The 13,068-nt window shown below is 36.0% G+C and overlaps 1 protein-coding gene across 7 annotated transcripts in view; it reads left to right on the forward strand.

The window, feature by feature from the left end:
* The window catches only part of GYG2 (glycogenin 2), a 58,076-nt gene that overhangs the window by 14,621 nt on the left and 30,387 nt on the right, over nt 1-13,068 (forward strand). For all 7 annotated transcript variants that reach the window (XM_036745594.1, XM_036745588.1, XM_036745589.1 and 4 more), the window contains exons 3-4: nt 3,326-3,467; nt 6,995-7,169. In XM_036745594.1, the coding sequence (XP_036601489.1) occupies nt 3,326-3,467; nt 6,995-7,169 (317 nt within the window). The remainder of the gene's footprint in view (nt 1-3,325; nt 3,468-6,994; nt 7,170-13,068) is intronic.

A 13,068-nucleotide genomic window follows, 5' to 3' on the forward strand; every position in this document is an offset into this window, starting at 1 on the left:
AATGTGGAAATATGTTTAATTTGATTGTACATGTATAGCCTATATCAGATTGCATACTGTTTTGGGAAGGGGGAGGAGAGGGAGGGAGAAAAAATTTGGAACTCAAAATCTTATAAAAGTGAATGTTGAAACCTAATAAAAAATTTAAAAACAAACAAATACTTCTCTTGCATTCAGAATCTACCATTACTATGAAAGAATCTGGAATATTTTTTCTTAGCCTAACAATGCTCAGGGTAAGTTGAGGGAGAGTATGGAGAGTATCTAGAGGGGCTCTATTATATAGCTTTTCCCTTCGGAATGTTAATAACAAAGAAACTATTATGTGAAATCGAGCTCTAAGGTTTTCATTTTCCTGATTTAATTTAGTACTTGTATGGTTTTTAGTACTATTGGAGTCTTACAAACCTCAGGAATTACTGTAGTCTGCTTTGTGGGAACCTAAGATACTGTGTGGTCTGGGCACAGGACTTCATGCTAGGAATTCCAATTTCTTAAGACAATGCTGTGGCCTTGGGCAAGGATCAGGATTTCTCAGTGTGTCTCTTTTCCTCATAGAACTATTGTCTTTATCTTGGCAACCCAGCTCTCTGGGGCCTGAGAGACAAACTTGTTTGAAAGTTGCTATAGAAGTGCAAAGTAGTGGTATGTATGTGAACTTCATTGTTGTGCTGTAAACTGGGTCAGATAACAAACTATTTCTTGTATCCCTAGTGAGGAGTTATGGTGAGAGAGAGCCATTCTCTTAATGAAACACTATCACCTCCCTCTCCACCTTCACTCTTACAATTGGAGTTTTCTGTTAATCTGATTTTTGAAGGAGGTAGAGATTTTGATTATGACTTGACTGTGCCTAGACACAGTTATCTTGGCAAGAAATGCACATCCTTCTGCTTAAAAAAGAATCAAAACGTTTACTAGAGTGTATTATACAAAAACATTGCTAGCGATAAAATACATATTACAAATCACTGAAAAAGACGTTTACCATGCATATCCTTTAATAAAACAAACACTTGAAATGATAAAGTCTAGACTACCACATGAGGCTCAATATGAAAATCTTTCCTCTCTCTCTACTAACATTTGTGGTTTCTACCACAACTTGGCGAATCACTTAAACTTAAGGTGTTCACAAAACATGCATAGAGAATGGTCCCTGGCTGTTACATAGGCATAGGCTCTAGACTTATAGTTTCATTGATATAGAATCTCTCCCAGGTGAGAAATCTCCTTCTACCAACACAAGTCAGCTGCTCCTCTGCAACTTAGATTCAGAGAGTTGCTTGGAGCACTGAAAGGTTAGGTGTCTTCCCCAGGGGCATGTAGCTGATGTGTCAGTGATGGGACTTCAGCTCAGGCTTTCCTGTCTTCGTGGTTGACTAGCCACTGAGCCATACAGACTCTTTGGCTATTATATGAAGAGAATAAAGCTAGTTAAAAGTTGTATTGTTAAAATGACCAAGTTAAAAATCATCCTTATTATGAAAATAGTTTTATATGGCAAAGAGGATTTTGATTCTGTGGAGGTCTTTAGGCCTCACATAAATAGCCTGCTTTTGCTTAATATTCCAAAATAATTGCCTTAACTCTCAGTTTTGCCTAGATGTGACCCATCTTTTTTGTGTGTTTTCAACAATCTTATGAAAAAAAAAGAAAAAAGAAAAGAAGGAAAGAAAAAAATCCCAATCTTATGAATAATTAACTAGAAATTACCTCTTAGTTGAAAGAGATACTTTAGGAAATTTTGGAATATTAAATAAAATAAAAATCTTTTCCTTCTAAGTGAACTTCTAAAACTAACACTCGTGTATCCACCATGTGATTGTCCTTGAGGGTCAGCCAGTAAACGCAATTAGCTTAAAGCAGAAGCATTTACTAAGATAACATAGTAAGAGCAGTGACTACAACACATTTCCACCACAGAAAATGAGTAACACTCACCTACAAACATGTAAAGCATCCGTAGGGAGAGTGAGCACAAACTTTGAATATGATACTGAGGTATGCATGCAAGAAACTCCATAGCTAAGAAAAGTCATGCATTGGGCTGTGCGGCCTCAAGGTAGTCCATTATTTCCTGATGTAGTCCTTATGATGATCCACGCTTGGCACAGTGTCTCTACTAGGCCAGTTTCTGAACTGGGTTCTCAGGGTCTATTCCTCTCTAGAACTCCACTCTTGATTGTCAGGGTTAATTCTCAATGGAATCCATAGTCAGCTCTCTTCTCTGCTGCCAGAGGTCACACTTTTTAAAGCTGCCTTTTGCTTCAGGTCACTTCCTCTCTACATCCTTGTCTTTCTGGAAAGTGTATATCTATTCCTGAAACTATGCTTCCAACTCTCTTGACCTGATGAATGTGGTATCTGCTACTGCTAGCAGCTCTGCCTCTAGTCTCTGTGCTTAATGAGAGAGGGGGAAATTTCCTCTCCTTCCACCCTCTGTTATAAGTACAGGTGTCTCTTTCATATAGATGCTCTTGTAATAGACTAGCAGGAGCCAACTCATTTTTGACTTGACTTTTGTAAGTCCTTTCAGAGGTATGGCCAGTTGTTTTCAGACAGTAGCCAATGTTTCTTTTCTGAGTTAAATAGCTTGCTTGTACTTCATAAAGTGAACACCTGGAGTAGCCATGTCTTATAGTTAGTTTAACACCTTGTTAAGATTCAGATCTTTGGGGATTGATCAAAGATGTCCAGGTGCTCATGCAAATTTGCACACATATATCCATCTAGTTGTGTGTGTGTGTGTGTGTGTGTGTGTGTGTGTGTGTGTGTGTGTGTGTGTTTTCGGGGGGAGCAGGAGAAAGGAAAAGGAAGGAAACCAGCAACTCATTAAATGAGCTCTTGAGTTGGAGGATGGGGTAGGAATTGTGGTTTGCATTTGTGTAATGTGGGGACAGAGGGAGGGAGGAAATAATATTTATATAATGCCTACTATGTGCCAGGCACTGTGCTAAATGCCTAAAGTAAATATTATCTCCTTAGGTCCTCACAATAAGTCTTGGAGGTAGGTGCTATTATAATCCCCATTTTAAAGTTGAAGAAACAGACAAACAAAAGTTAAGTGACTTGCCTAGGGTCATATAGCTAGTAAGTATCTGAGGCTAGATTTGAACTCAGGTGATCCTACCTCAAAGCCCTGATCTCTATCCACTGTGACAACTGCTCCTTCATGAATGGATATATACCCACATGCATAATGTCATGCCTTTATGTTATGGTCTATGTGCCAAGCATGAAAGTTTGGGAGAAAGGGTGGTTGCAGTAAGTCTGCCATTCTGCCAGTCAGAAAAGTAAAATGGATTTTCTTCTAAATCTTTAGTTACAGATCAGGCATTTGTGACACTTGCTACCAATGATGTTTACTGCCAGGGAGCTCTTGTTCTTGGACAATCCTTGAAAAATCACAGGATGACAAGAAAACTGGTGATACTAATTACATCTCAAGTCTCCAGTCTATTGAGGTAAGTTGCATAAAAGCCAGGTATATGTGTTTGAGCATTTTTGTTTAATTTAGAACTAATATTCTAATTCCTTCTCATATTATGGACCTAAGCTTATATAAATACTCCTAATTTGCTCACTATCTCTCGACAAATTATCTTTTGGAAAAATGTAAGACATTCATAGAATATGTAGAAAAAAAAGCAGTAGAATTCATATAAATTCACATATTGACAATGGATTATTAGCCATTTGTAACTTATAAATATGTGTGTATATGTACACATATATAAACATATATTTGTACACATATATACACATACATACATATATGTATACATGCACACACACACACACACATATATTATGTATTACCCAGATCTCTGTGTGTATATGTGTGTTACTAGGAGATAGCTAGTCTGGATATGCAATTTAATTATTTAATTAGTTTAAGGAACTCCCAAAGTATAAACTCACTCCATCTATGCAACTTATCTGTAACTTATAATTTTTCAGAGTTGCTTAGGCCTTTGCGAGTTTGTTGTAACTTGACTATGGTCACAGAGTTAGTATGTAGAAGAGGCAGAACTTGAACCCAGGTCTTCCTGACTCTAGGACTATACCTTCATCCACTAGTCAATCCAGTATCTATATCTATTTCTATGTCTATGTCTATATGTGTGCATGTATGTATATCTATGTATGTATACATATATAAACACACGTGTATATATATATGTATATGCACACACACATATATATTCTATACAAATATATGTATGCACATATAATGTATGGTCAGGATCAGTGCTGATATTCATTTCCCCATCCCCTGCTTTCCCTGTTGAATGTAAGCTCCTTGAAGGGATAGACTATTATATGTTGGTCCTTGCACCCCTAGTGCCTAGAAGGTGCCTTGCATTTAATAGATGCTTGATCAATATTTGGTGAGCTGAGTATTTTAGGCTAAGTACAGGGTAAAAGACTGATACATCATTATTTCAGGGGACTTGAACTTATCTGTGCCATATCAAAATATGTATCATGTTGTAAAGTGGTTCTGTTCTGTATGTTTGTCTATGGGCATGTAAATAGATTCTTGGTTTGCATTTTGAATATTTTATGTCCTATGTGTACAGATGTGCCTATTTATAGGTAGATATGTTATGATGTTTCTTTTATTATTTCCTGTTTATTTTTATAAATACAACATTCAAACTACTATTTATTTCTCCTTAGGTGTGACCTGGTAAATAAGCCTTGTAATTTGAATAGTTAGACTTCAGCCATAAGCATGGCATACATACTTAACTGACAGAGGGCTAAGTATGGTTTACCATGCAGTTCTCCTCCAAAAGAAAAGTTTTACTAATGCCTCTTAGTTTTTCATTACAGTGTTTTTGCAATTAGCCACTCTTTCATTAAACTTCCCTTGTAACAAAGAAAAAATAGTTAATTAGTTAATGAATGAAAAAAGGATTTATTAAGTGTTTAATTATTTGCAGAGTACTGTGCTATGCTCTGGGTATTTAAATTAAAAACAAAATAAAACAGCATAGCCCCTGCTGTCAAGGAGCTCACTTTTAGTGGAAGAAGACAGTACACCTAGGAGGTTTCAACTGTAAGTCAGATGGAAAGGACCCGAGCAGATAGTAGTGCCTGTACTTTGCCATCATCTCCATTAATAAAAGCATATATTTCTGATATTGAACCATTTGTTAGTGTCAGGGACTTTGGTGCTGAGAACTGTCTTTTCAGGTTTTTAATAGCTGTGATTGTTTAGGAAGTGGTGGCCTCAGCATCCACATCTCTACAAGCATTGCTCCCCTGGACAATGGCTGCAGGGAGTAGGCTGGAAGCAGGAATTATGGTTGGGAAAGTGCTGCTCTTCATGGGGCTGTTAGACTTATTTCTCCATTGGTAGTTAGTTGGCATTGGTGTTGGCGGTGCATGGATAAAGTGCCCGCAAGTGTTGTTATTCCCTTCAGTGGACCCCCTAAGTGAAATCTATATTTAACCATTCCAAATGGACATAAACTCTCCCCTTCTGTACCACTGATTTGGCATGAATCATCTACTGCCTTGTTATTTATTTAGGAATCTCTTTAGGGTTAGCAATGTGCTTTACATAAATCATCTCATTTGATCCTTATCAACTCTGTGCTGAATGGTTATTTGGGAAGTAAGCTGGCAGGGGTGACCAAGAGGTTAAGTGATTTGCCTAGAGTACAAATAGCTAGTGTATATCACAGAAAGGACTTGAATTCAGGTCTTCTTACCTCTAATGCTGTCTTTCTTTCCACTATGCCATTTTGTTTCTCCATTTCTTTCAGGGAGTAGTGGGAAGTAAGTAGTTGAAGAAACAGATTGGGGCCAGAATATAGAGAGTCTTAAATGTCAAGCTAACATATTTAGTGCTTTTCTGCAACATAGGAGAAATCACTTAGAGTTTATAAACAAGGGGATTAAATGATAGAAGGAATGTTTTAAGAAAGTTAATCTAGTGGAGTAATACATGATAAACTGAAGAGAGTGGTCAAAGGCAGATTTCTGAATAAAGTCATGGCATATAATGAAATGCCATATGAAAATGATATGACTATTAATGAATCACAAGTAATTTGGATCTATATAACATTGGGTAGATTGCTAGGAAGTGTATAGGCTGGGGAGTGGTAGAAGATAGCATGGTATGCATCTATTTTTTAATATCATTGATTGCTTGAGGAACTTTTCTTCAAAATGAATGGAAAGCAAAATGAAATATAGTTTTTAATTTATCTATTTAATGTCACAAGGATAAAAATGTTATGCAATAGATCTATGCCCTTCTTAATGAAAATAAACTATATTCTACTGTATAAATATTTATGTGTGGCACAGAAATCTGATTTTTTTAATGTGAATTTCAATAAATCAGTCTATTCCTATATTTCCAATAAGATGAATATTTCTATCTTTTTAAAGATTTCTCCAGGGAAATAGTACCTGGAAGTTTTGAGAGCAGTCTGTGTTGCAGCACACTATATACCAATATATTTATTTTGTTTGCTATCCTCTGGCTTCTAAACATAAATCTGTTCAGTGATTTAATAGTACAAAAGGCCAGACTCTTAAGGAAGAATGTTGTACTGTATTAAAATGTTCACTCTTGGCTCTGATATTATATACACATATACGTATCTATGTGTATACATACCTGAGTGTATTTGTATACTTGTGTGTGTAGATAGATAGATATCACATAAGACTTAGCAGCTGCAGCTTTAAAGAAGATGAGAACTTGAGGTACAATCTTCAAAAAGGGAAGAGATAAAAGTTGACAACCAAGGATAACTTCCAAATCCAGCAAAAATAAATATAATGTTACAGGAGAAAAATGGACCTTTAAACCATTATAATTTAAAGAACTAAATTATAGATTATAAATTAAAATTATAAATTAGTTAAATTATAATTTAAAGAATTAAAGATTATTTCTAAGCATTCTTGATAGAAATATTGGAATACACACACATATGTTGTTGTTTTTTTTTCCTTTCTTCAGGGATGTTCTCTACAAAGTTTTTGATGAAGTAATTGAAGTGAATTTGGAAGACAGTGCTGACTATATCCACTTGGCTTTGCTGCAGAGACCAGAGCTTGGTGTAACCTTCACTAAACTTCACTGTTGGACTCTTACTCATTATAGCAAATGTGTCTTTATGGATGCTGATACATTGGTGAGTATGACAGGAAATGGTGAAGATCAGTTACTATGTTATAAAACTAAAAAAAAATCTTGTAACAGTTGTAGGGAGATTGTGAAAAGATGATGGCATACTAGGATGTGGAGGATCCCACAGAGCTTAGAGATACATCATCTCTGGTAAGGAAATGAATCACCTTTGGACTCTTTCACTCAAAACAGAAGTCCACAGAAAAACCTCCAGAATCCTGCAGAGAGACTGGGAAAGCCAGGTTAGATCAAGGATGAAATAAAATATTAGCAAAAAGATTGCAGCAATTTATCAAGAGAATAATACAATATGACCAGGTAGGATTTATTCCAGGAATGCAAAGCTGGTTCAACGTTGGGAAAACTATCAGCATAATTGATCGTAGCAACAACAAAACTAGCAGAAACCATATGATTATCTCAATAGATGCATAAAAACGCTTTTGACAAAATACAACATCCATTTCTATTAAAAACACTAGAAAGTATAGGAATAAATGGAGTCTTCTTTAAAATTATAAGTAGATCAAGGATGAGACAGAGTGCAGATAGCACTCCAGTAATCCCTGCCCAGTCCCCAACCCAGCCTGATCCTTTCTGGAACCTGTGGCTACATGAATCCAGCAGGGAAGAGCAAAATCAGGGATGTTCTTGATGGGTCCAATTAGCACATTCCCTACCCAAGCTCAGCCCAAGTTTTTCCCAAAATTTATGATTGTAAAAGTCCAACTGGAAAGTTTCTGGGCATTCTGGGAGGGTTCAATGAGATATTGGTGGCCTGGGAGAATACCACACAAGTGTAACCTCTGAGCTCAGAAGCAGGATGATAGAACTCCAGGCAAAGTCTACAGCAGAGGAAGTTCCCAGAACTCTGTGAAAAGAGGGGTTCCCCAGGGATAGCCTGGCACTAGAGAAATTTCAGAGTCCCTTGTAGGGGCTCCTCTATCTTTCAGACCAGGCAAGGCCTGCCCAAGCCATTCAGTTGTGGAGACTGACTAAAGTTCAGTCTCTCTAACCTAGATCCTGAGGTAGATGAGATGAGCAAATGAAAGAAAACCATGAGAAAATACCATCATTTGAGATATGTAGAGGGCATAGACTCTCAGGAGAATTGTGACCCCACCATAAGTCTAGATAAAGCTTTGGAGAAACAAAATCTCATAATCACAGGGACTGAAGTAGTACCTGGAAGAAAGTACACCTAGGGAGGGAAAAATTGCAGGGAAAATTGACACTTGAGAACTGATGTTGGAAAACCTTCCTCAAGAAATAAAAATTATAATGAGCCAGACAGAAAATGCTATTGGAAAAAAATAACAGAAGAAAATGTAACAAATTTAATATCAAAAACAACTGACCTGGAAAACAAGATGAAAGAAAATCTCAGTATTATCAAAATATCTGAAAATCATGATCAGAAAAAAGTTTGGATATCAAATTTATTAATATCAGAACTTATTAATGAAAACTTCTCAGAACTCTTAGAACCAGACAGTAAAGTGAAATTATAAAGAATCCACTGGTTACCTCCAAAAAAATACCCCAAAATAAAAACTCCCAAATGTCATGGCCAAAATCCCAAGTTTTCAGGTCAAAGAAAAAAATACTGTAAGCACCTTAAATAGTTCATTTACAAAGAAACCACAATAAGCATCATATAAGACTTAACACCTGCAACTTTAAAGAAGATGAGAACTTGAACTTAGGATACAATCTTCAAAAAGGGAAGAGAAAATTTCACATCCAAGGATAACTTGCAAATCCACCAAAAATAAACATAATGCTATGGGGAAAAATGAACCTTTAAACAATTATAATTTAAATAATTTAATTATAGATTATAAATTAAAAATTAAATTGTAATATAAAATTAAATTATAATTTAAAGAATTAAAGATTATTTCCATGCATTCATGATAAAAAGAGTAGAACTAAATAGAAATTTTGAAATGGAAATTCAGATTCCAAGTGAAACATAGAAAGGTACACATTTATTCATTTGAAAGGAAACATATGAGGATGAATTATTTACATGTTAATGGGGGATACAAAACAAATATCTTATCAGAACCTTGCTATCTTTGAGGTCATAGAGAAACTTATAGTGGATTGTTAGGTGCTTTTGTTCTGTTTTAATATTCTTGTACAGAGGACTGTACTGGGCAGGGGGAAAGGAGGAAGAAGGGGAGGAAAATCACTGTTATACATAATAGAGGTACATAAGATGAAGAATATATTGCCATAGAGAAAGAGGTGAGGGGAATAAATATTTTATGAATTGAATTAAATAGAGAAAAACTGGACATAATCTCAAATACATACAGACACAGATTTTGGTGTAGAAATACATTACACTCAAAAGGGAAATAGAAAGGGACAGGGAAAGGGGATAGAGAGGGGTCTAAGAGGGAGGGCAGGATAGGTAAAGCCATAGTCATAAGCAAAAAAAAAAAGACTTGAATATTTGTGGGAAGAATATAAGGTGGTTTAAAAGGAAAGGAAGACAAAGATAAAACCTGGCATTGGGATGGCATAAAGGCAAGATAAAAAATGCATTAGAGAAAAAAAAATGTTTCACTTTTAAGAGCACAGATATTGGGCAAACTTCCTTTCTTTTATTACCTCCATAATTGTAAAGAAAGAAATGGGAGCAAAAAAAGGAAAAAGTACAAGAGGATCAATAAAGTATAAGTATGAGCATGAATGGTATAAACTTACTCATAAAATGGAAGGGGGCAGCAGACTAGAGAAGGAATATTTGTACTGATCTTTTAATACTATATATTCATATAACAAGAAGTTTCTAATTCGTACTGAACTACTATCTCATTTCCTTGAGAATGCAACATTCTTATGCTCACTGTGTAGCATCAGCTATTCAACATACAAGTATTTATTGAGCTTTTGCAACATCCTCAGCTATTGCTCTGCGTGTTATATGAGAAGTATGAAACAGTCCCTTAACTCAAGGAATTTACAATCTAAATATTTAATATATATAACATAAAACAATTAGAACAGTAGTCCTTAACCAATTTGTGTGTCACAGAGCCCTGTGACAGTCCAGCGAAGCCTATGAGTCCCTTCTCAGGACAATGTTTTTTTAATTTTAAAATAACATACATAGGATTACAAAGAAAAGGAATTATATTGAAAAACAGTTATAATTTTTAAAAATTTTATTTAGTGTTTTATTTTTCCCAGTTACCTGAAAAAAATTTTTTTAACGTTTGTTTTTAAAACTTTGAATTCCAAATTTGCTTCCTTCCTTCCTTCCCATCTCCCCATCTCCCCTCATTGAGAAGGCAAGAAATTTGGTACAGGTTATACATGTGTAGTCATGCAAAAAATTTCCATAATAGTCATGTTGTGAGGCAGCTAGGTGGCACAGTGAGTAGAGCACTGGCCCTGGAGTCAGGAGTACCTGAGTTCAAATCCGGCCTCAGACACTTGACTCACTTTCTAGCTGTGTGACCTTGGACAAGTCACTTAACCCAATTGCCCTGCCTTTCCCCCTGCAAAAAGAAAAAAAAAACCATAATAATCATGTTGTGAAAGAAAACATAGGCCAAAAAAACCCCAAGAAAAATAAAATGAAAATGTATGCTTTAAATCTATTCAGACAGCGTCAGTTCTTTCTCTGGAGATGGTTAGTATTTTTCATGATAAGTTCTTCAGAGTTGTCTTGGATCAGTGTATTGCTGAAAATAGCTTTGTCATTCAAAGCTGATCATCTTGCAATATCGCTGTTATATTGTACATAGTACATTTCACTTTGCATCAGCTTACGTAAGTTTTTCCAGGTTTTTCAGAGAGCATCCTGCTCATCATTTCTTTTTTAAAAAATTGTTTTATTATTTAATATTTTTTAGTTTTCAACATTGATTTCTGCAAGATTTTGTTACAAATTTTCTCCCCATTTCTACCCTCCACCCCACCCCAAGATGGCATATATTCTCATTGCCCCTTTCCCCAGTCTGCCCTCCCTTCTGTCAACACTCCCCCACCCCCAATTATCCCCTTTCCCCTTACTTTCTTGTAGGGCAAGATAGATTTCTATATGCCATTGCTTGTATAGCTTATTTCCCAGTTGCATGTAAAAACAACTTTTTCTGAGCATTTGTTTTCAGAGCTTTGAGTTCCAAATTCTCTTCCTTCTTCCCTCCCCACTCCCACCGTCCTGAGAAGGCAAGCAATTCAACATAGGCCACACATGTATCATTATGCAAAACACTTCCATAACAGTCATGTTGCAAAAGATTAAGTATATTCCCCTCCAACCTATACTGTCCCCCTTTATTCAATTTTCTCTCTTGACCCTGTCCCTTTTCAAAAGTATTTGCTTTTGATTACCTCCTGCCCTGATCTACCCTCCCTTCTATCATCCCCCCTCTCTTATCCTCTTCCCTCCTACTTTCCTGTAGGGTAAGATACCCAATTGAGTGTGTATATTATTCCCTCCTTAAGTCAAATCAGATGAGAGCAAGTTTCACTCATTCTCTTTCACCTGCCCCCTCTTCCATTCTGATAGAATTGCTTTTTCTTGCCACTTTTATGCAAGATAATTTACCCCGTTCTATCTTTCCCTTTCTCCTTCTCCCAATATATTCCTCTCTCACCCCTTAATTCCATTTATTCATTTATTTATTTATTCTTAGGCATCCTCCCTTCATAATCAACTCACCCTGTGCTCTTTGGCCCTTTGTGTGTGTGTGTGTGCATGTGTGCGTGTGTGTGTGTGTGTGTGTGTGTACATATATATATATATATATATGTATATACATATATATATATATATATATATATGTATGTATATATGTATGTATGTATATTCCCTTCAACTACCCTAATACTGAGAAAGGTTTCATGAGTTACAAATATCATCTTTCTGTGTAGGAATGTAAACAATACAGTTCAACTTTATTAAGTCCCTTATGATTTCTCTTGATTATCTTTTCATGCTTCTCTTGGTTCTTGTGTTTGAAAGTCAAATTGTCTATTCAGCTCTGGTCTTTTCACTGAGAAAGCTTGAAATTCCTCTATTTTATTGAAAATCCATATTTTGCCTTGGAGCATGATACTCAGTTTTGTTGGGTAGGTGATTCTTGGTCTTGATCCTAGCTCCTTTGACCTCCAGAATATCATATTCCAAGCTCTTTGATCCCTTAATGTGGAAGCTGCTAGATCTTGTATTATCCTGATTGTATTTCTACAGTACTCAAATTGTTTCTTTCTGGCTGCTTGCAGTGTTTTCTCCTTGATCTGGGAGCTCTTAAATTTGGTGACAATATTGCTAGGAGGTTTCTTTTTGGGATCTTTTTCAAGAGGTGGTTGGTAGATTCTTTCCATTTCTATTTTACCTTGTGGTTCTAGAATATCAAGGCAGTTTTCCTTGATAATTTCTTGAAAGGTGAAGTCTAGGCTCTTTTTTTTATCCTGGCTTTCAGGTAGTCCAATAATTTTTAAGTTGTCTCTCCTGCATCTATTCTCCAGGTGAGTGGTTTTTCCAATGAGATATTTCACATTGTCTTCTATTTTTTCTTTCTTTTGGTTCTGTTTTATAATTTCTTGATTTCTCATATTGTCACTAGCTTCCACTTGCTCCATTCTAATTTTTAAGGTAGTATTTTCTTCAGTGGTCTTTTGGACCTCCTTTTCCATTTGGCTAATTCTATATTTTTTTTTTTTTTTGCTTTTTGGCAGGGCATTTGGGGTTAAGTGACTTGCCCAAGGTCACACAGCTAGTACATGTGTCAAGTATCTGAGGCCGGATTTGAACTCAGGTCCTCCTGACTCCAGGGCCAGTGCTCTATTCACTGAGCCACATAGCTGCCCCCGCTAATTCTATATTTTAAGGCATTCTTCTCCTCATTAGCTTTCTGGAGCTCTTTTGCCATTTGAGT

This window comes from Trichosurus vulpecula, chromosome 2, assembly GCF_011100635.1.
Source record: "Trichosurus vulpecula isolate mTriVul1 chromosome 2, mTriVul1.pri, whole genome shotgun sequence".
NCBI classification, from domain to species: domain Eukaryota; kingdom Metazoa; phylum Chordata; class Mammalia; order Diprotodontia; family Phalangeridae; genus Trichosurus; species Trichosurus vulpecula.